This window comes from Rhinoderma darwinii, chromosome 1 (genome assembly GCF_050947455.1).
Source record: "Rhinoderma darwinii isolate aRhiDar2 chromosome 1, aRhiDar2.hap1, whole genome shotgun sequence".
In the NCBI taxonomy this organism is placed as follows: Eukaryota; Metazoa; Chordata; class Amphibia; order Anura; family Rhinodermatidae; genus Rhinoderma; species Rhinoderma darwinii.
Window position 1 is genome coordinate 92,890,222 of NC_134687.1, and position 25,651 is coordinate 92,915,872.

Consider the following 25,651-nt stretch of genomic DNA (forward strand, 5'->3'; position numbering starts at 1 on the left):
ACACTGTCCATATATGGACGCAGCGATGTCACTCACTTCTGCAGCGGAATCCCCGACGCTATGGCCGGGGATTCCGCTACAGGAGAAGTGAGTGACTACACTGTCCATATATGGACATTGAAGTCAGTGACTTTTCCTGGAATGTGGGGGGGGGGGGTGAGTGCAACCTACAGGGGGCTGTGTGGCATCACCTACAGGGGACTTGGTGGCAACCCCTACAGGGGACTTGGTGGCAACCCCTACAGGGGACTTGGTGGCAACCCCTACAGGGGACTTGGTGGCAACCCCTACGGGGGACTTGGTGGCAACCCCTACGGGGGTCTTGGTGGCAACCCCTACGGGGGTCTTGGTGGCAACCCCTACGGGGGTCTTGGTGGCAACCCCTACGGGGGTCTTGGTGGCAACCCCTACGGGGGTCTTGGTGGCAACCCCTACGGGGGACTTGGTGGCAACCCCTACGGGGGACTTGGTGGCAACCCCTACGGGGGACTTGGTGGCAACCCCTACAGGGGGACTTGGTGGCAACCCCTACAGGGGGACTTGGTGGCAACCCCTACAGGGGGACTTGGTGGCAACCCCTACAGGGGGACTTGGTGGCAACCCCTACAGGGGGACTTGGTGGCAACCCCTACAGGGGGACTTGGTGGCAACCCCTACAGGGGGACTTGGTGGCAACCCCTACAGGGGGACTTGGTGGCAACCCCTACAGGGGGACTTGGTGGCAACCCCTACAGGGGGACTTGGTGGCATCGCCTACAGGGTGGCATCGCCTACAGGGTGGCATCGCCTACAGGGTGGCCTCGCCTACAGGGGGGGGGCTGGGTGGCCTCGCCTACAGGGGGGGGGCTGGGTGGCCTCGCCTACAGGGGGGGGGCTGGGTGGCATTATCTACAGAGAGCTATGTGTGGCAACAAATTTAAATGAAATTCATCCGATTTTAAAACGGAAAGGGAAAAAAATGGATGCAAATCGGGTCCAAATCGGCCGGTAAAAACGGCAACACGGCCCGGAACAGAATCTGATCGGATGCAAACCGGCCGGGAAAATCGGCCGACACTCGGACCCTGTCATGTGAATGAGGCCTAAGATAGACAAGGGAGGCAAAAATGATAATGCCTCCCCTGTGTGTGTGGGCTCCTGCAGAGCCATGGTTGTCACAATTGGCACATTTTAAGCCACAGTCGTTAACCATTAAGTTAGGACCCCTTTTCAGGACATTTTTAAAGTGTCTAGTGAGATGCAAACCTCAAAATTGCACTAATTTGGCACTTTTTTTTTTTTAACACTTTCTAGACCCAGGAGCAGTAGTAAATATCCCCTTTGTGTTGTCTCCTGCAGTCATATGTAAAGAGGGAGTAAATAGAAGAGGGTAACGACTGCAGGATCAGAAGATACGCCAAGCTTATGTGTAGTCTGTAACTATGGAGACACACATGTCTGCATATTTTTTTTAAATGCCGAAAACCTTTTTAATTCATTGGAGTAATTTAAAAATGTATGGAAAAATGCACATTGCTTTTAACACCTTCCCGCTTTTGGGCATGACTGTATGTCCTGATTCACAGTACATTCCCGCAATAGGGCGTACAGTCACGCCATGTAGATGAAGCGGGCACAGGAGCTGTGCCCACTTCATCTTCAGCAGGGGTCAGCTGTAATATAAAATGCTGACCACCCGCGGCGGTGGCAGTTATCGCAGATCCCCGCCGTTTAACCCCTTCAATGCACCGGTCAATGACGTCGGCTGCATTAAAGTGGTTTACAGAGGGAAGGGGCTCCCTCTGTACTCGCCCGCGAGAGATCACGGGTTGCGATGGTTGCTATGGCAACCAGGAATCCCAGCAACGGCTTCCTGGTTGCCAGGTACGGAAGCCTATTTAGTCCTGCCCAGGGCAGGACCTAATAGGCTCAACTGTCACGTGAAAAATGACAGTTACAATATACTTCACTATATAAGTAGTGCAGTGTATTGTAAAGGGGATCAGTAGATCAGATCCAAGTAAGTGAAAAAAGTAAATGTTTAAGAAAATTAAATAAATAAGTTTTATGTAATAAAAACAATAATCGCCCTGTTTCCCTGATCAAGTCCTTTTTTATAATTCGAAAAAAATAAAAAAACTATACATAATGGGCATCGCTGCGTTAGGAACGGCCTAAATTATAAAAACACGTTATTTTTACCGCACAGTCAATACTGTAAAAAAAATTCAATAAAAAACAATAACACAAAATATATATATATATATATATGTGTGTATGTATTTTTTTTGTCCCCTTGTCTCAGAAAAAAAGTGACCAAAAAGTCACAAGTACCCCAAAATAGTACCGACAAAAATACAGTTCGTCATGCAAAAAACAAGCCCTCCCACAGCAATATCAACTAAAAAAAAGTTATGGCTGTCAGAAAATGGCGAAACTAAAACATGATTTTTTTTAAAGAAAATAATATTTTTTTTGTGGGAAAAGTAGTAAAAAGAACAATATCAATTTGTGTCGCTCTAATCATATTGACCTGTATTGTTTATATCGCACGGTGAATGCTGTAAAAAAGAAAAAACACCTGTGCTAGAATTGCTGTTTTTTTTTTTTTTGGTTTCCTCGTCTCCCAAAATATGGAAGAAATAGTGATAAAAACAAAATCGCATGTACCCCAAAATGGAACCATTAAAAATTACAGCTCGTTCCACTAAAAACAAGCCCTTACACAGCTCCGTCACCGGAAAAATAACACGTTATGACTCCCAAGACGCAATGATGCAAAATTATGCTAAATGACGGCCCAGACTAATTTTTTAGGTCCAGTAGTTGTTCACTAAATACCCCACATCATCATTTGCTGGACCCCGTAAATGCAGCGGAGATGAGGAAACTTTAGGGCCTTGTTCTGCTTATAGGGCTAGTGAAGTCAAAGATTAGGCAATACTGGAGCGCACCTATTTTGCATAATACCCAATAAAGCCGGCCTGTGCATAAGGCTGGGTTCACACGACCTATTTTCAGACGTAAACGAGGCTCCAATACGTCGGCAAACATCTGCAAACATCTGCCCATTCATTTGAATGGGTTTGCCGACGACCTGTCATTTACGCGTCGTCGTTTGACAGCTGTCAAATGACGACGCGTAAAATGACTGCCTCGTCAAAGAAGTGCAGGACACTTCTTTGGACGTTTTTGGAGCTGTTTTCTAATAGACTCCAATGAAAACAGCTCCAAAAACGGACGTAAAAAACGCGAGTTGCTCAAAAAACGTCTGAAAATCAGGGTCTGTTTTCCCTTGAAAACAGCTCTGTATTTTCAGATGTTTTTGGTCACTACGTGTGCACATACCCTAAAAGTGGTTCAAAGCGTACCACACCAATCCATAGATTATTATTCATTCACCCCATTATTACATCATCCTATCATTCCCTGATGTACTCGGCCTAGTCTACATATACCCTGACGTGCTCCGCGCAGCTTGCGTATACCCTGACGTGCTCCGCGCAGCTTGCGTATACCCTGACGTGCTCCGCGCAGCTTGCGTATACCCTGACGTGCTCCGCGCAGCTTGCGTATACCCTGACGTGCTCCGCGCAGCTTGCGTATACCCTGACGTGCTCCGCGCAGCTTGCGTATACCCTGACGTGCTCCGCGCAGCTTGCGTATACCCTGACGTGCTCCGCGCAGCTTGCGTATACCCTGACGTGCTCCGCGCAGCTTGCGTATACCCTGACGTGCTCCGCGCAGCTTGCGTATACCCTGACGTGCTCCGCGCAGCTTGCGTATACCCTGACGTGCTCCGCGCAGCTTGCGTATACCCTGACGTGCTCCGCGCAGCTTGCGTATACCCTGACGTGCTCCGCCCAGCTTGCGTATACCCTGACGTGCTCCGCCCAGCTTGCGTATACCCTGACGCGCTCCGCCCAGCTTGCGTATACCCTGACGCGCTCCGCCCAGCTTGCGTATACCCTGACGCGCTCCGCCCAGCTTGCGTATACCCTGACGCGCTCCGCCCAGCTTGCGTATACCCTGACGCGCTCCGCCCAGCTTGCGTATACCACCACATTATAAGCTGAAATACAAGTAAAACCCGTGCTTCAAAAGCAAAATGGCGCTCCTTCTGAGCCTGACAGTGTGCCCAAATGGCAATTTATGACCTCATATGGGGTATTACTGTACTCTGGAGAGCACGCTTAACAATTTCTGGGGTGTGTGTCTCCAGTGGTACAAGCTGGGCACTGAAATGGCTGTGGAAAATTGCAATTTTCAATCTGCAACCTCTATTGTGTACTAGTTTTTGCAAAACACTGTGTGGTTCCAAGATGCTCACTATACCTCCTAGATGAATTCCTTGAGGGATCTATTTTCCAAAATGGGGTTATTTTTTTTGGGGTTTCCACTGTACTGGTACCTTTAGCTCAATACAACATGGTATCAAAAAACGAATCTTGTAAAATCTCCACTCCAAATAGCGCTCCTTCCATTTAGAGCCTTGCTGTGTGTCCAAATAGCAGTTTACGACCACATATGAGGTATTGCCTTAGTCGGGAGAAAATGCTTGTAACAAATGTGATTTTTACATATAGACTGAAAGGGCTTGTCTGGGCATTGTGCGGCTTTTCATACTGATGATCTATCCACAGGATAGGTCATTAGTAAATTATTGGTGGGGGTCTGACACCCGGACCCAGAATTGATAAGCTGCTCCGGCACCAAAAGTTTTGCAGTAGTCGGCACCAAAAGCAGATGGCTTCGACAACTGTATAGCGGCCATGCTCGAACACTGCAGCTCTGCTCATATTCAGGTGACTAGCTGCAGCACGACCGCTATACAGTGGTCGGGGCCATCTGCTTCCGGCACTGACCACTGCAAATCTTATGGTGCTTGAGCAGCTAATCAGTGCAGGGTCCGGGTGTCAGACCCCCACCGATCATATATTGATGACCTATCCTGCAGATAGATTGTTATGAAAAACCGCCCCTTTTTGGGATCACCTCTTTAAAGAGGACCTGTTACTACGTCATTTAAGTTGAACTGGTTTACTGACCTGAATAGCGCTGTCTACCTGATTCCAGCGCTGTTGTATGGCTCCCTATAAGCTAATTTGGTGTGGAGCTAACTTTCCTGCCTCTGATGCTGACCAATCAGTGTGAGGCACCTAGAGGGTAGTTCACGACCCTGTTGGCGAACTACGGCTAATTAGCATAGAGGGAGCTGACATAACAGTAGGTCATCTCTGGAAATGGGGTCCAGAAAAAAAAGAAAACCGCGATGGAATCAGGGAGACAACACTGTTTAGGTAAGTAAACCAGTTGAACTTGCGTATATGACCTAGGGACAGGGCCTCTTTAACGGCATCTGAAAAAAAAGTAAAATCTGCAATACTTTTTATCGCAACATTACCCCCTTGTGTGAATGAGCTGAAAACATGTATGTTCTGATTTATTATTCTGCGTTTTCAATAGAACTTGCGATGAGTGGTGGTTTATTTTTGCTGTCTGTAAATGGTTTACTGATGTAAAAATTGCAGGAGTTCAGCTTTATTTGACCAGTTGATCACGTAATGTCTACAATAGTATAAGTGGAAACTCTTCCTTTTGCTTTTCCATTTTAGGTCGGAGCATGTATTGTGAATCCAGAGAACAAGATAGTTGGTATTGGGTATAATGGAATGCCTAATGGCTGTCATGATGATGTCCTTCCATGGGCTAGAACAGCAAATGATAGGCTTGACACAAAATATCCATATGGTATGTTTACATCATTGTTTTGTGTTTTGAGATCTGTTATTAACCCCTTCCCCCTGCTGGCATTCTGGGCCCTAATGTCCAAGCCATTTTTTAGATTTTTCCATTGTCACATTCGAAGAGCTGTAACTTTTTTATTTTTGCGTCGGCATAGCTGTATAAGGTCTTGTTTTTTGCGGGAAGACTTGCAGTTTTTATTGGTACCATTTGGGAGTAGATGCGACTTTTTGATCACTTTCTATCACATTTTTTTTAAGTCAGGATTAACAGAAAACAGCAATTTTTCCATTGTTTTTAATTTTATTTTTTACGGCGTTCACCGTGCGGGTTAAATAACGTAACAGCTTTATAGTCGGGGTCGTTACGGACGCAGCTATACCAAATATGTGTAACTTTTTTGCTTTATTGTAGTTTTTTTTAATAGTAAAGCATTTTGTAAGGGGAAAAGCTGGGTTTTTCATTTTTTTTTTCACTTTTTTTTTAAATTAACTTTATTAAACTTTTTTTACTTTTTTACTAGTCCCACTAGGGGACTTCCCTATCCTCCGATCGCTATTATAATACACTGCAATACTTTTGTATTGCAGTGTATTACTGCCTGTCCGTTTAAAACGGACAGGCATCTGCTAGGTCATGCCTGCGGCATGATCTAGCAGGCATTCGCTGCAGGCAGACCTGGGGGTCTTTATTAGACCCCCGGCTGCCATTAGAGACACAGACACTCGGCGATTTTATCGCCGGGTGTCAGTGAGATGAGAGGGAGCTCCCTCCCTCTCTGCAAAACCACTCAGATGCGGTGCTCGCTATTGTGCACCGCATCTGAAGGGTTAAACGGGTGAGATCGATACTAATATCGATCTCACCCGGCAGAGCAGGGACGCCCCCAGCCCTCAGCTGCTTCTGGCAGCTGAGAGCAGGGAGATTTCACGGCTCCCTGCTCTGTTTACTTTATTCTACAGCAGCGACGTAGTTTGGCGGCGCTCTAGAATAAAGCCCACTAATGACCGCCGTAAAAAGACGTATCGGCGGTCATTAAGGGGTTAAAGGAGTTGGCCAGTTTTATACAAATACGATTAAAGGATCATAAAGTAGAAGGGAACTAAATGTACTCAAGTACAATGTTGCTGTGTGCTCTGCGTATAAACCAAATACGTGCTGCTCCCACTTTCCAAGGTCTCATCCATTCCACGACATCTGCGTCTTGGTCAGGTGATGGAGCGTTGATCTTTGTCTATAGTGCAAAGTGAATACTCCTATCACAAAATACAGGCAGGATAACCAGTATGACACAAAATAGAACATCTTTATTAGTGCAAGTGCCAGAACAATAAATGCAGCAGCCCTATACTGACAAGTGTCGAGTTAGGCCGGATTCACACGAGCGTGTTCGGTCCGTATGTCGGCCGTATGTCCCAGACCGAACACACTGCAGGTAGCCGGGCTCCTAGCATCATGGTTATCTATGACGCTAGGTGTCACTGCCTCGCTGCAGGAAAACCCTCATTCCCAACATGTGTTTTGCCACCTGCTTCGTCCGGGGGTCTAGATATAGGGCTGCTGTATTTATTGTTCAGCCACTTGCACTTTGCAGTGTTTACCCATGCACTTTTTTCTATGGGAGGTTTTTAGTATTTGTGTGGGAATCCTTGCATCATGTCTGTCGTTCCATCATATATTCTCTATTTTATCTTGCATCTAATAAAGATGTTCTTTTTTGCATTATACTGGTTATCCTGAGTTGCTATTATAGCGCAAAGTGTACATAGAACATGTTATCGGTTTGTCCATAGTGCCATTATGAGACCACGATGATGATGACGACCCCCTATCATTGTGTGGCGCAGCAGTTTCCGAGCACACCAACATCTAGACAGTGTTATTTAATAAGCACATGTTATCTTTGTTACTGCCCAAACTTTTAAGGGATTTCTGGAAACCTGACTGATGGTGGCCAGGACCATAACTGGTGGTGTAGGCAATTTGTGATTGAGTATGCCAGATGGATAAGGATGCTGGGTTGAATGGTGTGTATTAAGATATAACTTTGTTATAGTCTTAGTTTTTCCAAACATTTAATGAAATTGTAAGGTATTATAGATTTTAGTTTTTTATGAGTCATAAAATATATATACATATATATCTTTATCTAAAAAAAATTGGCTTGAATTATCTAATTTAGTCCAGGCCCCAGGGTGTCAACCTCAAGTTAAAGTGAGATAACGTGATTACCACGCCACAACTTCATTGTCTCTTTATTGGGGAAAAAAAGGTTGGAAGAGACCTAGCGACAATCCCAGAAAAGTATTTTACAGCAACTTGTGGGCTTCAATGTGAAGTTCCAACCTTTTAAAAGTTCTGAACTGACCATAAATAGTGTTGTTTTTTTTTAAATTATAGTTTATTTAACTCGTTAGTGACCGCCCCATAGTGTTTTTACGGCCGGCACTAACGGGCTTTATTCCGATGCAATAGCCTTTTTACAGCGCTGCATCAGAATAAGTATACCGAGCAGGGAGCTGTCAAATCTCCCTGCTCTCAGCTACCAAAGGTAGCTGAGGGAAGGGGCATCCCTGCTCTAACGGGTGAGATCGATGTTCGTATCGATTTCACACGTTTAACCCCTCAGATGCGGTGCTCAATAGCGAGCGTCGCATATGAGTGATTTTAGAGAGAGGGAGAGATTGGCGAGTGTCTGTCTCCAATGGCAGCCAGGGGGCCTAATAAAGGCCCCCAGGTCTGCCTGTAGTGTATGCCTGCTAGGTCATGCCAGTGGCATGGCCTAGCAGGTGCCTGTCCGTTTTATACGGACAGGCATAAAACACCGAAATACAGAAGTATTGCAGTGTATTATAAATGCGATCGAATTATCGCATAGTGAAGTCCCCTAGTGGGACTAGTAAAAAAGTGGAAAAAAAAAAATGGAAAACCCACTTTTTATTATTCAAAAATAAAGTAAAAAAGTTACACATTTGGTATCGCCGCGTCCGTAACAACCCAAACTATAAACTTGGTACATCATTTAACCTGCCCGGGTCTAAAATAGACTGGCCATTAAGGGGTTAAAAAGAGCGCAATGAATATCCAGGGAAAGGAAAAAATTGTATAATGGCTTATTCCCCAAATGTGTCTCACCGTTCTCACCTTGCAGTGTTTCCATTAGTTTGTGGGTCTAACAACTTGTAACGCGCAATCCTTCCGAATGAGTGTACTCAATATTTAGTTCTGGACTACCAGTGGTTTCAAAGCTTTTATTCTGCTTTGCATCACTATAGGTAGTTCATCTGAAAGACTGGGTCTGTATTGTTCCTACTCTTTCTTTTTGTGTATTCTTTTTATATGAAAGATGAAAGGCTGCACTTTAGGATTTTGTTTTCCTCTATTTAGGTTATATCCTAAAATCTCAACCGATATCCTGTGAGATCTGGAGGAGGAAGATCTTCTGGCCCTTTTAAATAAGCTGTTCTCATTTATTCTGCCTCCAAATAGCTGAATAAAATTGCTCTAGTAGAAATAAGCTTGGATGTGGTGATCCCATATTTCACTCAGAACCCAGCTGCAGCGCCTTATGAATGAGTTATGTAGATGGAATGGGTATTTGACTTTCCTGCTTCTGTATATATTTTTATTTCTGGAACTCCTTTATCTGTTAAATTGCGTTTGTCAGTGGGAATTGGTCACAGAGGCTTTGTGAACATAATGAAATGTCCTATGCATAACTCGATGAGGATCACAGCGCTTGTTTAAAAAAACCAGATGATACCTTTAGGCATTTGCAACTTTAAAGGCAATCTTTCATTAGAATTGTACACGAGTGGAGAAAGTGTTGCGGTGGCACACTTGTCATGATTACATGTTACAAAGATACACTTTGATGTTAAATTTCTCCCCCGTCTACAATACCAATCGTCTATTTACAATAGTCTCCTTTTCTATTAGGCCATTCACTATGTAGCCTGTAATAAGTTTTGGCTTGAGATATAACTAGTTATGTTCTTTGACAGGGGGGGGGGTGGGGTGGACATTGCGTAATGGTCAGTAATTCAGACAGAATAGACCTGCTCTGCCATTCTGGCCTGACAGAAAATAATTAATAGAAGTAAAAACCGAGCCGAATACAATGGCAAAAGCTCTAGATGGAAATAGCGCCAGCCACATGTAGCCTCTTCACTGACCCGTCGCTGAAGGCCTTCATTTCCTCAGTCTATTTCTTCCACACAGGGCCCCCGCTGTCAATCTTGAGGCTACATAGAAGTTGCTTACCAATCCCATATATCAATGTTCAATACAGGAAGAGAACGGACTCGTGTCCTCATTTGGTACCTGTTGGGGGAAATTTATAAAGTCTTCTAAGCCAGAATTCTGGAGAAGAACGGTTGCAATTTTACGCAATAACTTGTCTGCGAAAAACCCCCCTGAAAAGTAGTAACATTTTTGCACAGTCTGTCGGTTTTAAAAAATCAAAAAGTGGATGTGTCTTAGTGGGAGGGGTCACCGCATCTCGATAAATTTAGTGCCGTCATTTATAGCGCCAATCTACTCCAGCTCATAGCTGATCGGTATATATGGGAACGATCTTTATTATCATTTACATAAGCAGATGTGCTGCTGACTACCGACCGTTTTATTGGCCGCATAAAAGATCTGATTACGCGATGAATGAGTGTTTGCTCATTCATCGGCTGATTATTGACCTGTTTAGACAGGGCAATGATCTGGAATGAGTGTTCATATAAACGCTCGTTTGCCTGATCAGTGGCCTGTGTAAAAGACGCTCAAATGCCCAGCTACACATCTGGAAGAGCCTAGCTGCATTTTGTTCACCCCTGCTCACATTTTGTACTTTTATAAATATGTTGCATGTTTTTTTTTTTTGTTTTTTTTTAAACGTTCTGCAAAAGCTAAAGGAAGTAATGGCTGCTCAGAGCATACACTGGTCACTCCATGTTTAAACCTTTCATGCCGACAATCTGTACATAAACGTCCTTTTCACACATACCCCATGCTGCCAGGACGAGTATATACAGATGTCTGTTCCAGCCGGCATAGCGATTGGTTCGGCTGTCAGAGAATATGATCACCGGTATTAACCGCTTCCTGACCGCTCACAGTAAATTCACGTCGGCGCTTGCTGGGCTCTGTGCAGCGCCGACGTGAATGCACAGTGGGTGTTAAAAGCGGGATCCGGGTGTCTCAGAGTAGTGCTGACACCCGGATTGCGCTGTCAACCCCTGCCTCTGGTCCCGGAGACATGACCGGGACCTGATTGGTTCAGGTCCCGATCATGTGATCGCAGGGAAAGTTTGGTCTAGCAACAAACTGGAAAGTTTGTTGCTACAACAAACTTTCCCGAGGACCGATTGCGGGTGCTGCCGTTGGTTTCATGGCAAAACCGGAGGCCATACTACGGCCTTCTGGGTCTGCCATTCACGGAAGCCTATGAGGTCCAGCTGGTCCTCATAGGCTTCCTGTCAGTGTGACTGTCAGCGTCACACTGACAGTTTATAATATGTTACACTACCTAGGTAGTGTAATGTGTTATAGCAGCCATCAGTGCTGCAGGTCTTCAAGTAGAACAAGTAAAAAAAAAAAAAAGTTATAAAAAATGTTTTATAAAAGTGTAAAAATAAGTTACAAAAACATTAAAATGCTTTTTTTCCTATAATAAGTCTTTTATTATAGGAAAAAAAATAAACCGTTAAAGTACACATATTTGGTAATAGCGCATTTGTAACGACCCCAACTATAATATTATTTTTCCCGCACGGTGAACACCGCAAAAAATAATTAAACAATGCTAGCATCACTATTTATTTTTTTTTTTGGTCATCACACCTCACAAAATATATAAAATTAAAAAGTGATCAAAAATTTGCATGTCCCCCAAAATAATACCAATAAAAACTACAACCCGTCCCGCAAAAAACAAGCCCTTACACAGCTTTTTTGACTGAAAAATAAAATTATGGCTCTCAGAATATGGTGACGCAAAAAATTTTTTATTGCGCAAACGCCACAAAACATAAAAAAAGCTATACATATGGTATCGCCGTAATCGTACCGACCTGCAGAATAAAGTAAAATGTAATTTATAGCGCACAGTGATAACTGTAAGGCTATGTTCACACTGAGTTTTTTGCAGGAGGAAAATTCCTCCTGCAAAAACTGCTCCAGACGGTTTTTGCACAGTGGTTTGACAAAAACGCGTCAAAACTCTCGTCGAGGCGTTTTTTTCCTCTTTCTGACTGATTGAAATGGGGTTTTGGAGGCGGAAACCGCCTCAAGATGGGTCATGACGCTTCTTTTTACCGCAATGCGTTTTTTTTACTCGCGGTAAAAAAACTCGTCCAACTCCCATTGAAATCAATGGGAGGCATTTTCGGGCGGTTTTTGAGGAGTTTTTTGGCGCGGTTTCCGCGTCAAAAAACTCGTCAAAACTCAGTGTGAACACAGCCTTAAAAGGACAAAAAAGATTGTCAAAATGTATGGGTTTTTTTTTTTTGTCACTTTGCTTGCCAAAAAATCAAATAAAATGTGATAATCACATGTACCCTAAAATGGTACCAATGAAAACTACAGATTGTAACGTAACAAATAAGCCCTCGCACGGCTCCGGTGGAGAAAAAAATCAAAAAAAGTTCTGCCGCTCAGAATATAGCGACAGAAATTGTGCAGAGTGTCCAAAAGCGGATAAGATCGGGCACCATTTATCAGTGCGACACCGGCCACATATCTATGAATTATTTTATTTACCACATTATACCCTCTTATTATGCCCTGATATACTCCGCACAGATACATATGCTTCCACATTATAAACTGCAATACCAGCAAAACCCCAAACAGAACTATTACCAAGCAAAATCTGCACTCCAAAAGCCAAATGGCGCTCCTTCCCTTCTGAGTACTGCCATGGGTCCAAACAGCAGTTTATTACCACATATGGGGTATTTCTGTAATCGTGAGAAATAGCTTTACAAGTTTTGGGGTGCTTTTTATTATTTATTCCTTGTAAAAATTAAATTATTTTTTTTTTATATTTTTTTCAGAAAAAAAGTAGATTTTCATTTTCACAGACCTATTCCAATAAATAAAGCAAAAGACCTGTCGGGTCAAGATGCTAACTATACCCCTAGATAAGTTCCTTGAGGTGTGTAGTTACCAATAACACTTTTGGGGAGATTCCACTGTTTTGGCACCACAAGACTTCTTCAAACCTGACATGGTGCCTAAGATATATTCTAAAAAAAGGAGACCCCAAAATCCTCCAGGTGCTCCTTTGCTTGTGAGGCCTGCGTTTCAGTCAATTAGTATACTAGAGCCACATGTGGGATGTTTCTAAAAACTGCAGAATCTGGGCAATAAATATTGAGTTGCATTTCTTGGGTGAAACCTTCTGTGTTACAGAAAAAAATGTATTACAAATGAATTTCGGCAAAAAAAATTAAATTTGTAAATTTCACCTATTTTGCTTTAATTCCTGTGAAGCACCTAAAGGGTTAATAAACTTTCTGAATGCTGGTTTTTGAATACTTTGAGGGGTGCAGTTTTTAAAATAGGGTGATTTATGGGGTCTATCTAGTACTTAAGGCCCTCAAAGCCACTTCAAAACTGAACTGGTCCTTGACAAAATAGCCTTTTGAAATTTTCTTGAAAATGTGAGAAATTGCTGCTAAAGTTCTAAGCCTTGTAACGTCCTAGAAAAATATGTTCAAAAAACAATGCAAATATAAAGTAGACATATGGGGGATGTTAATTAGCAACAATTTTGTGTGGTATTACTATCTGTCTTACAAGTAGATTACATTTAAAATTAGAAAAATTATAATTTTTGCAAATTGTATTTAAATTTTGGTGTTTTTCACAAATAAGCTATGAATTTATTGACCACATTTTTCCACTAACATAAAGTACAATATGTCGCGAGAAAACAATCTCTGAATCGCTTGGCTAGGCAAAAGCATTCCAGAGTTATTACCACACAAACTGACACATGTCCGATTTAAAAAAAATGGGGCTGGTCATTGAGGTATCGATGATCCTTGGTCCTGAAAGGGTTAATAACACACTGACCAACTAACACATTCTTTTAGTACAGTATGCATATGATTTATTGAATTAACAAACAGATGATGGATAAAATATTTTTATATTTTTTTTCCCCTTTTAAGTTTGTCATGCAGAATTGAATGCCATTATGAACAAAAACTCTGCAGATGTTAAAGGATGTGTCATGTACATAGCTCTGTTTCCATGTAATGAATGTGCCAAACTGATCATTCAGGCAGGTAAGTGTTTTTTGTTTTTTATTTGGTTTATTAAATTGTACCAACTAATATAGCACAGCGATGGCTTGTAGGAGAGAGACACAGTTGCTGCTTTACATGTGCAACATATTTGACAAGTGGTATGGAAAATCTCTGTTAGAATAAAATTCTGCTAAGAAGAGTTGTCTTAAAGTGGTAGTCCAGCTTCAGCAAATTCATGTAATTAATATTTATTTTTTTTAGAATTGTTACACAATTTTCCAATATACACTTTTAATTCCTCATGGTTTTCAAGATCTCTGCAACCTGTGAGAAATTAATACAAAGTATATTAGAAAATTGTGTAACTTTTAATTATACAAAAGTACATCTGGGTATAGGTAGTGCAGGTAATCCTTTTACTGGGCGTTTTATTGCAGAGTTATGATCTCCGTTCTGGTTTCACCATTATGTCACATGACCCACACTCGACTGTCTGAATCCTACAGTGGCTGCTGTGTGGGCCAGAAGTCAATCTATGCATGCAGAGAGTCTTCTGTTCCACACACAGATACTGTAGGATTCGGACAGTCAGAGTACCGCTCACGTGACAGAACTGTGGACCAGAATGGAGATGATGATTCGGGAAAAAAAAAGCCCTGTAAGAGAATTACCTATACTACCTTTTACTAAAAGTACTTTATGAAGCGGAGGCAAAGATGAATCTGTTTCCTGGAGTGGTGCATTGAAGTGGTTTTATGTGAAATCCTTGTATAATAAAAAGGTATGCAACGTTCTAATATACATTTATCAAAACTGTCTTACAGGAAAAACTGGCCTTGTTACCCATAGCAAACCAATCACAGAGCAGTTTAATTTTTTTCAGAGCATTTTAAGAAATAAAAGATAAGCTCTGAGTAGTTCCTGTAGCTTTTCTGTAAATTTTGATAAATGAGGTTTAGATCTGTCAAAACTGGTGCAAAGAAAAGCGGAGCGCTTGCCCATAGCAGCCGATCAGATTCCAGCTCTCGCTTTTTCAAAGACTCTTTTCTGGTTGCTATGGGAACTTAATGATCCCTAGAAGGTTTGCTTCAAACGGCCATGTTCGGTCCGTGCAATATGGACCATATATCGGCCGAATTTCCGGACCCGAACTCCTTATTTAAAAAATAAATACATAATGGGGTATATGAAAATAGACTTTCTAAAACCAGACAACCCCTTTAAAGACTTAGTTTCAGAGAGGCTTGAGGTCCTCTCTTTAGTTACGGGTACACTTTAAATGACAAAGACATTGATTCTCTTGTTACGTTTCTGACCACCTAAAATATATATTTTTATAGGTATTAAAGAAGTGATATACATGTCAGACAAGTATCATGACACACCAGAAATGAAAGCTGCGAGGCACATGTTTGACCTAACTGGGATCAAATACACGTAAGGCAAACTTTTTTTTTTGTATACTTATTAATATGGATAAGAGGTCTAAATATATATTGTTTAAACTCTATATTGCGTAGCGAGTTGGGAAATGGATGAAAACTGCCTAAACACACCTAAGGTTTAGTCTGTTAACTTGTCATAAATAAGAAAAATATAAAGACCGCTAAACTCGTGAATATGAAACCTATACTTTGTGCGATTATATCCACTATATGGTTAAAACTAGGTGCTTTAGCCACACACATTGCAAACAGGTGCATAAAATCAAGCACACAGCCATGCAATCTAGATAGCCGTAGATTTGGTGTGAAGGAACGCTAGTGGCCTGCACAGAGCCCTGACTGAACACCATACAACTACTTTGGGATGAATTGGAATGCCGATTCTGAGCCAGACCCTCTGCAGCGTCCGTGTCTGACCTCACAATTGTTCTTTTGGATGAATGGGCAAAATTTTCCCCAGACACGCTCCAAAGTATTGTAGAAAGTCTTCCCAGAAGAATGTATGCTGTTACAGCAGCAAATTGGGGCCCAACTCTATATTAATGCCCATGGTTTTTGAATGGGATGTCAAACCAACTCATGTAGGTGTGATGGTCAGGTGTCAACAAATTTTTGGGCAAATAGCATATGTCTTTATGTATGATGGCTTATATCCTTTTTTATATTGTGATAAATTAACTTGTTTGTGTCTGATAATGACTGTCTGTATTTGGCTGGACTCCGATATCCATATTTTAATAACTGTTAGGGTATGTTCACACGCTTAACAAAAAACGGCTGAAAACACAGAGTTGTTTTCAAGGGAAAACCGCCTTTGATTTTCAGCCGTTTTTTAAACAACTTGAATTTTTTGCTGCGTTTTTTTACGGCCGTTCTTGGAGCTGTTTTTCTACTGACCCAATGAAAAACGGCTGAAGAATTGACATGCAATTCTTTTTACGAGGCGTTTTTTTATGTGGCCGTTTTTAAAAACTGCAACTTAAAAAACGCCACGTTGGAACGGAATGCTGTTTTTCCCATTGAAATCAATGGACAGATGTTTGGAAGCTTTCAGCCCCCTGCAGTTTTAGCCGAAAAGCGACTGAAAATAGATCGTGTGAGCATACCCTCACGGCTACAAGTGTTGGACCTCCCTGCTATTAGATCATATAAGAGTTTTGTGGTGGTCCAAGTTCTGTTGGAGGTCTGGGTCTTGCAATCGTATTGCGGCTTTACCGATCGTTCATTTACTCCGTATAAATACATATCTTAACTCTCAGCTTATTGTATTGCATAATTGCAGGTGTTCCCCTGATGAAGAAGGCGAACTTCATCTTTGCTGAAGTTAATTTAAAAACTTGGGTATAGTTGTGACAATGAGAATAAAGAAGGGGCAGTACATTTTGCACAAAGAGAGGAAAAACTTTAGCAATGAAACCAACTCCTGGAGCTCAGTTGTTAGAAATGTTTTCTTTTCCTGATAATTTATGATCTCTGTTAGCTGAAAAACACACAGCCTCAGCAACCCCATGTGTCTTTTTGTTTCAGTCTATCCCTTCTAAGGATTCTCTCTGCATGGGGCACTTTAATTGGCTTCTCTAGAGAGAGCGTTAAGTCTAAGCAGTGTACTCCTCCCCCGCCTTCTTTCTTTTCTTATTCTACTGATGGAAAACAGGTTTCAGCACATAACTAACCAATATATCTATTATATTTTTAGGAAATTTGTACCCAAGCGGAAAAGCATAGTCATCGACTTTGATTCAATCAATAACACCAGACCGAGTCCACCCGTATTGTAAAGATTTGTTCTCTGCTACATGATCCGTATGGACTTTGGAGACGTCGCCTGCTTCACTAGGGTTTAGACCAGTCTCTACTTTCATCCATAGGAGTGTTTTGGTTAATCTTGAGGAATATTTTTAGATGGTGACTTTTCACTTTTTGCCAATGATGATGGCTTTCTCTTATAATGCTCAAGAAATGTCTCCAAAGGCTAGTTAACACTACTGTTAAACTGTTCTGTTACACATACTGTACCTGCAGGCCTCGAAACGTGTCAAATGGATTTTGTTAAATTTAGTACAGCTCTCCACCCTCCTAATACTCTTACCTGCAGTAAGGCTTCATTCCCACGAACGTAGCCCTCCTCAGACGTGAAAAACGGCCGGTTTCTACATCCGAGGTGGACCCGCGCAGGACGCGTTGTCACGGATCTCCCATGGACTACATTCTATGGAGGGATGCGTGACATGCAGGAAAATAGGACGTGTTCACACGCTCCGTTAAAAAAACCTGTTGTGTGAACGGCCCCATTTAAATACATGAGTCCGTGTAACGGCGTTGTTTTAACGGCTGTCACACGGACGAGATTCACGTTCGTGTGATTGAGCCCTAATGGTATTGCTTGCCAATCTCTGGACTCGTCTGTACGGCTATACCTTGCCTGTATAATATACTGTTTTTAATATATTTTACTTTAGTTTTATACGGAATAGTTTGATTTTTATTATTTTTGTTTTTATTCTAGTTTTGTGAAATATTGTAACTTTTTTTTTTTTTTTTTTTTTTTCTTCCCTGTGATAAAACTTTCATTATGTTGGTAGGTTTTACTACTTTCTGTACGCTTATGTGCTGCTATTAAACCTACATAATATGCCTTATGGATTTTCTGGTTTTTATTTTTATTTAGGTCACTTGGCATTGGAGCTTGCAATCTTTTTTGAATTTTCATATATCGTAATCTGCATTGAACAACAAAATGGCAGTACAGTTTAAAGGGTTACAATTGAACCAACTTAGTCTAATACAAGAAAAATACAATAATGTAATAAGTAAAAATAAAACATCAGGTCTAAAAGATTGGAAGCAATATTTATGCCTATTCGCTTATTACGTTTCATTTGCATTTGGGGTGTTAGAGGGGTTTTCCCATCAGGGACATTTATGACATATCCACATGATATGTCATAAATGTCTGATAGATGTGGGTTTGCACCTGTGGGACCTGCACTAATCTCTAGAACTGGGCCCCCTAAACCCCGTTCTACCTTTTTCTGCTCCCGCTGCCTCCCGTCCACTTCCTGACTATATGTTTGGGAGTTACGAAAACCGCGTAGCTGCTTCTGTAAGTCCGGTAGAACTGAACGGTAGTTACAGAAACAGTGTAGCACGCATGCTACGCTGCTTCTGTTACTGCCATTCATTACTATGGGAGTTACGGAAACCGCATAGCTCAGCGAACATTTAGTCAGGAAGTGGCCTGGAGGCAGCAGGAGCAGAAAAGGTACAACGGGGTTCTAGAGAGGTGTGGGACCCGTATCTGACATTTATGACATCCTGTGGAAATGTCACTGATGGGAAAACCCCCTTTAGGGGTAGCAAAGCTAAAAGTTTTACAACACTCCCAGGAATTGTAAAAGAGAACACATTTAAAAAATAAATAAAAAAAATGGCTTCAAATGTTTTATATAGCCTTTAAATGGGTATTCTGTGTTTAATATTTGAGCCCGATGTTCTCACTATATTCACCTAGGGTACATGTTTATAGCCACGTTAGCCAATTGAGCCAGTTGCTGGTCAGGTAAGGTGTTTATGCATGTCAGATTTTACTTTGTGAGGAGCAGCGGTGCATAAAAGCAACAAAATTCAAATGGTGAGTTTATTTGAAAGCGTGGTCCCCCCCCCCATTAAGAATATTTGCACCATTTTTACCCGGAAAAATCTTTTAGTTCAAACTGTACTGAAATGAACGAGATAGTCAGTGTCCTAATAAGTTGATGGGCAAATGTCATTATCTTGAGTCTATTGATAGTAGATGATGCTGGTGAATCCCAGCTGACCAGATGGCTACATTTTCTGCTCTTTATTAAGGGTTTATTCGCACACAGCAGATTTGTTGCAGAAATTTCAGCCACGGTTCTTTTCATCTAAATGAGGCATACAGAAAGAAATACATGCACATATGCTGCACTTAGATGCATTAGGTGCATTTTCAGATTTTTGAATCTACCACATTTGAACATACCATTCATTACAGAAAGAAAGACTTGTATAGAGAACACAATCGTAAGCGCACAATGAATATTAACGAATAGAAAGTTAATCAAAAGCAAATAAGATCGGTTATTAATTTGAACAAGCTCCGTACTCAAACACTGTCCACACCAGGTGTGCCCCATAATATGGGCATAACCTCTTGTCCTTGGCCAAATATGCAAGAAAATACATATAAATATAATGAAAAATAAATAGTAAATACTCCAATTAATAAAAAGAATTAGGGCAAAAATATAGTACGTAACCATATTAAACTAACTATAGTGCTGTCCGTATACCAAGTACATTCACACCAAGTTAATCTCGCCAAAAATAATACAGATACTTGGCCAAATCGAATACTGCGTTATTGGCCAAGGGTAGAACAGTGTCCCAACGCGTATCGCTATATACACACACACCGGTAATGTGTCAACGTATCATAACAGACTATTTCAACTGGATGCCAGGACACTTAGAATTCTAGGATAAAACTAAAATATGCAGGACAAACATTTTTGATTATAGAGTAAGAGTAACTTATTCTAGATATTTACATAAAATATAAACTGAAAAGTGACGGGGAACTGCCTATATTGCTTTTTATGATCTGCTCGTTACATTGTGCTACCACATAATACAATGCAGTCGTATGTCCTACCAAGATGCATACAAGGGCACATCTGAAACTTGAGAATCACCATTGTGTACATGGCATCAGTTCAGCCTTTATTTTAAGAACAGTAATGCCTTCCTATAGCACAAGATATTTATAAAGGTTACTTCCATTTTATATATAAAAACCACACCTGCTTAGTAGGCAGAGACTTTGGAACAATGTATGCCTTTATGGTAAACTATGCACCGAACTGCTGGGTGTTCTGATGGATAACGCAAATACATCTAGTTACAGACAGGTTTACGGACTTGCATACAAATCTTTATTTTAAACCACATCAGTACAACTTGTGGAGACCCTGACTCTATATAGTGGGTCTTGAGTATTATATGTTTCAATCTAAGGGTATGTTCACACGGCCTATTTTCAGCCGGTTTTGGGCCGTTAATGCCGTTAATTTCCGAAAAATGGCTAAAACTGTGGAGGCTAAACGCCTCCAAACATCTGCCCTTTGATTTCAATGGGAAATACGGTGTTCCGTTCCCACGGGGTGTCTTACGCCTCATAAAAAGAAGTGCATGTCTCTTCTTGAGCTGTTTTTCACTGACCATAGAAAAACCGCTCCAATAACTGCTGTAAAAAATGCTGCAAATAACGCTAGTTGCTTAAAATCAGAGGCTGGTTTCCCTTGAAAACAGCTCCGTATTTTCAACCGGGTTTTGTTAAGCGTGTGAACATACCCTAAAACAGTATTTCCCAAACGGAGTCGTGACTCCCTAGGGGGTTGTATGATGCTCTCCGGGGGCTCTCTCACCGATGCCCCGGTTTTAACTATGTGGGGGCCACTAAGGGGGTCATTCTTCTGTGGGGAGGGCCCACTCAAATGGGTTTTGCCCTCCCTGTGCTAAACCCCCAGCTATGCCTCTGATAGTTGGGTCACATGACCCACCATCAGCTATGGTCGAACCTCAGCAACGCACAGAAGCAGGATACTTTGAGCCTGCCCCATCCCCCGCCTCCACATTTATCGTTATTTTCGATGTTTCAGGGACTTATTTTTCGAATAGCGCTCAGTACCTGCATCGAACTATGAATGATGTTGACATACTGACATAAGTCAGACGAAATGGGGCCAAGTATTGTAGGGGGGGGGGGAGGGGTTCCAAACAAAAGTCTCGGCCTCAAGTGGGTCCCGGCTTCAAAGTTTGGGAACCACTGATCTAAAACAACTACTTTCACAGATGCCTTTTTCAGGCATTCAAAAAGGTTCATTTTTACAAAACCCCATTAACATGCTGTAAAAAAATAAATATAAATCTGCACAGATTTGAGGTCATGTTATGATTTTTCAAATCCAAAGAAGGCCGTGTCTGCGGAATATTTTCTGAGCAGACTATGCAGCAGATTTCACCCCTTCCACATTGATCAGGGTAAAATCTGCAGTAAACAGCTAGAACATAAAGAGCACGCCGTGATTTCCGTCAGGAAAATGTTCATCAGCCTGTGGAGGAGATTTGTTTAACCCGTTAGTGACCGCTAATACGCCTTTTCACGGCGGCCACTAACGGGCTTTATTCTGATGCATATGCCTTTTTGCGGCACTGCATCAGAATAAAGCCGTCAAATCTCCCTGCTCTCAGCTGCCAGAGGTAGCTGGGGGCGTCCCTGCTCGAACGAGTGAGATCGATATTTCTATCGATCTCACCCGTTTAACCCTTCAGATGCGGTGCACAATAGCGTGCACCGCATCTGAGTGGTTTTTGGGGAGAGGGAGCGAGCTCCCTCTCCCACAGACACCCGGCGATACGATCGCCGAGTGTCTGTGTCTCCGATGGCAGCCGGGGGCCTAATAAAGGCCCCCAGGTCTGTCTGTAGAGAATGCCTGCTAGATCATGCCGCAGGCATGACCTAGCAGATGCCTGTCCATGTTAAACGGACAGGCAGTAATACACTGCAATACAAAAGTATTGCATTGTATTATAATAGTGATCGGAGAATCGCATATTAAAGTCCCCTAGTGGGACTAGTAAAAAAGTTTTATAAATTTAATGAAAAACCCACTTTTTTCCCCTTACAAACTGCTTTAGTATTAAAAAAATAAAGTAAAGTTACACATATTTGGTATCGCCGCGTCCGTAACGACCCCGACTCTAAAGCTATTACATTACTTAACCCGCGCGGTGAATGGCGTAAAAAATGCAATAAAAAACGATGGAAAAATTGCTGTTTTCTGTGAATCCTGACTTTAAAAAAAAAATGTGATTAAAAAGTGATCAAAAAGTCGCATCTACTCCAAAATGGTACCAATAAAAACTACAAGTCTTCCCGCAAAAAAAAAAAAAAAAATCCTCACAACTGCATCGGCGGAACAATAAAATAGTTATGGTTCTTCAAATAAGGAGACACAAAAACAAATAATTTTGAAAAAAAAGCGTTTTTAATGTGTAAAAGTAGTAAAACATACCAAGTTTGTATAGATTTTGTATCATTGCAATCGTAACAACCCGCTGAATAAATTTATTGTTATTTATACCACACGGTAAACAACGTAGATTTAGGATGCAAAAAAGAGTGGCGTAATGTCAGATTTTTTTCTATTCCCCCCCCCCCCCCCCCAAAAAAAAGTTAATAAAAGTTAATCAAATAATATGTACCTCAAAACGGTGCTATTAAAAAATACAACTTGTCCCGCAAAAACAAGACCTTATACAGCTATGTAGACGCAAAAATAAGAAAGATATAGCTCTTGGAATGCGATGATGGAAAAACCTAAAAAATAGCCTGGTCATTAAGGTCTAAAATAGGCTGGTCATTAAGGGGTTAAATCTCATTCACATGGCTTAGACTGTAATCCGCAGCATTTCTGCCCTTTGTGAATCAAGTCTTACAACCTAAATGTTCTTGTATATGCTCATAATTGTATGGTTAAATTCATTACTTTTTTCTTTATATTTAACTGCAAAACGAATTAGAAAAGCTTTTAAGAAATTATTTACAGGTCTATAGGTGACACAAATCTGGCGTTTATATCCTACACGGTATGGTCGGTCGTAAGACAACAGAAGCGGACGCTGACTTCCAAGATAGCCACAACTGGGGCTACAGTTCTTTCAACCTCTGCCTGTGTTCTTGTATCATATTTTCTAGAAAAACAGGGTTCTATTATAAAGTAATCACCAGGCAAGCATTTGTCAACGGCACTCATGAATATCAAAGGCTTCTCGATTCTCTTGCCCTAAGCAAAATTCTTGGCTGTGTTTTGAAGAGAAGAAATAAAGAGCTATCCCGCACTCTTGTGCATCTCATGAGAAATAAGCTTTTATTTATACTTAAATTAACTGAACGAGCTTATTATGTTTTAGTGTTATAAACAATAACAGGAATAAAACAGTCAATGATAACAAGGGCAATAAGACTTTAAAGTGTGGCCATAATCAATATCATCTAAGTAGCGAATAAACAGTATTCCACCAATCTAGCATGTTTACTAGGCAAGAATAAAAGCAACACAATGAAAGTTTTCCAAATGTAATCCAAAAATATTAATAACGTGCCCTTCAAAAGCATGTAGTGCTGAGGTTAGAGCGGATTTGTCATCACACTAGATGGCCCTGTGTAAGGGATGCATAGTATAGAGACGTGCTGCTTGGCGAGCAGCGATCAAAGAACACACAGGACTCATAGTTATCAGCACAATATTTTTCGGTGCCATTTTGAGTACTAGGGAAGCTGACCTGTCCCCTATACTATGCTGCCCTTACACAGGGCTACATAATCTGATGACAGATACTCTATAAAGCCTCATGCACATGGCAGGGCATCTTTTTTTTTTTTTGTCCGATTCATTTGAAATCCACCAGAAACCACCTCATTATGAAATTGAAGGCATAAGGAGGTACAGTAGTATCCCCACGTAATCTGATCTTTACAACTCCGAGGTTGTATGCAGCTTAAACATTTCCATGTGCATGCGGCCTAAGCTCCCTCTTTGCATAAAGTCACTCTTAAAGAGGCTCTGTCACCAGATTTTGCAACCCCTATCTGCTATTGCAGCAGATAGGCGCTGCAATGTAGATTACAGTAACGTTTTTATTTTTAAAAAACGAGCATTTTTGGCCAAGTTATGACCATTTTTGTAGTTATGCAAATGAGGCTTGCAAAAGTCCAAGTGGGTGTGTTTAAAAGTAAAAGTCCAAGTGGGCGTGTATTATGTGCGTACATCGGGGCGTTTTTAATACTTTCACTAGCTGGGCGCTCTGAAGAGAAGTAACATACTCGTTTTTTAAAAATAAAAACGTTACTGTAATCTATATTGCAGCGCCTATCTGCTGCAATAGCAGATAGGGGTTGCAAAATCTGGTGACAGAGCCTCTTTAAGTATTGTTTTGCAAGAAAATCATAAGGTAACATAAGATATGGCGTAAGGGAGTATCTGGTGCACTGGTGTTTAGATGGGTCATGGAACGGAATGGTAAACCATTCTTTGACAACTGTTTCTGTACCTTAGTCCTCATCAATATAAAAAAAAGACATGTTTTGAACTACAGAGATAAGTAAAAATAAAAACTATACATAATCTCTTTCGACACAGGGTAACTAAAAATTAAAAAAACTACTGATATGTCATAGTAACATGTCAAAAGTTTTGATAGGTGGGGGTCTGAACACTGAGACCCCCAGCAATTGCTCATAGGCTTTCTTTTGAGCCCGTACACCAATTGCTCGACTTTCCGAGAAAAGCCGATCAGAAACTAAGCGTCTCAGCGCTCACCCTGTATTTCTGTCGCTTTGTTTTACCGATCGGTTGGGGTCCCAGTGCTCGGACCCTCACCGATCAAAGTTTTTTGGCAGGGAGAGTCGGCCATGTGACCGACGTTTATTTATCATTCCAGATGGTCGGGTACTAGATCGTAGCCGGCTCTTCCCGATACCCCTGGTGGCGGTGGGTACCAGGGTAATAATGGGGGGTTAGTACTAGCCTTTTTACTGGCTTACACTAAGCCCCGCCTTAGTAATTGACATCGTCAAGCAGACAACTGCCATTATCCAGGCGCTAATAAAGTATTAAAAAAACAGACATAAGAAAATATTTTTATTGAAATAAAAACTCCCCCACACAATCCTCGCTAACCATTTTATTTAAAGGGAAGGTGTCACAAAAATTTTTTCTTTTATATGTTATTGCTTTTAGGGGGGATTCACACGAGCGTGTATTTGGTCCGTGCGGGCCGCGTGGTTTTCACGCGGCACGCATGGACCAATACAAGTCTATGGGGCAGTACAGACAGTCCGTGCTTTTTGCGCAGCGTTTGTCTGCTGCGCAAAAAGCGCGACAGGTTCAATAACTCTGCGTATTTCGCGCATCACGCTCCCATTGAAGTCAATGGGTGCGTGAAAACCACGCAGGTTGCACGGAAGCACTTCCGTGCGAACCGACTGAAACAGCGCACCAGCTGTCAAAAGGATGAATGTAAACAGAAAAGCACCACGTGCTTTTCTGTTTCCGAACATCCAAACGGAGTGTCTTTGCGATGAGCGAAGCCGGACAACTTCACCGGGTTCGGCCGAACTCGTTTTGGCCGAACCCGGCAAAAAAATTA

The 25,651-nt window shown here is 41.7% G+C and overlaps 1 protein-coding gene across 2 annotated transcripts in view; it reads left to right on the forward strand.

Moving 5' to 3' along the window:
• DCTD (dCMP deaminase) overlaps window positions 1-17,653 on the forward strand; it is a 30,109-nt gene extending 12,456 nt beyond the window's left edge. For both annotated transcript variants that reach the window (XM_075849650.1, XM_075849651.1), the window contains exons 3-6: window positions 5,595-5,730; window positions 13,896-14,012; window positions 15,314-15,410; window positions 17,115-17,653. In XM_075849650.1, coding sequence (XP_075705765.1) covers window positions 5,595-5,730; window positions 13,896-14,012; window positions 15,314-15,410; window positions 17,115-17,196 — 432 coding nt within the window. In that variant the 3' untranslated portion in view covers window positions 17,197-17,653. The remainder of the gene's footprint in view (window positions 1-5,594; window positions 5,731-13,895; window positions 14,013-15,313; window positions 15,411-17,114) is intronic.
• The last annotated feature ends 7,998 nt before the right edge of the window (window positions 17,654-25,651 follow it).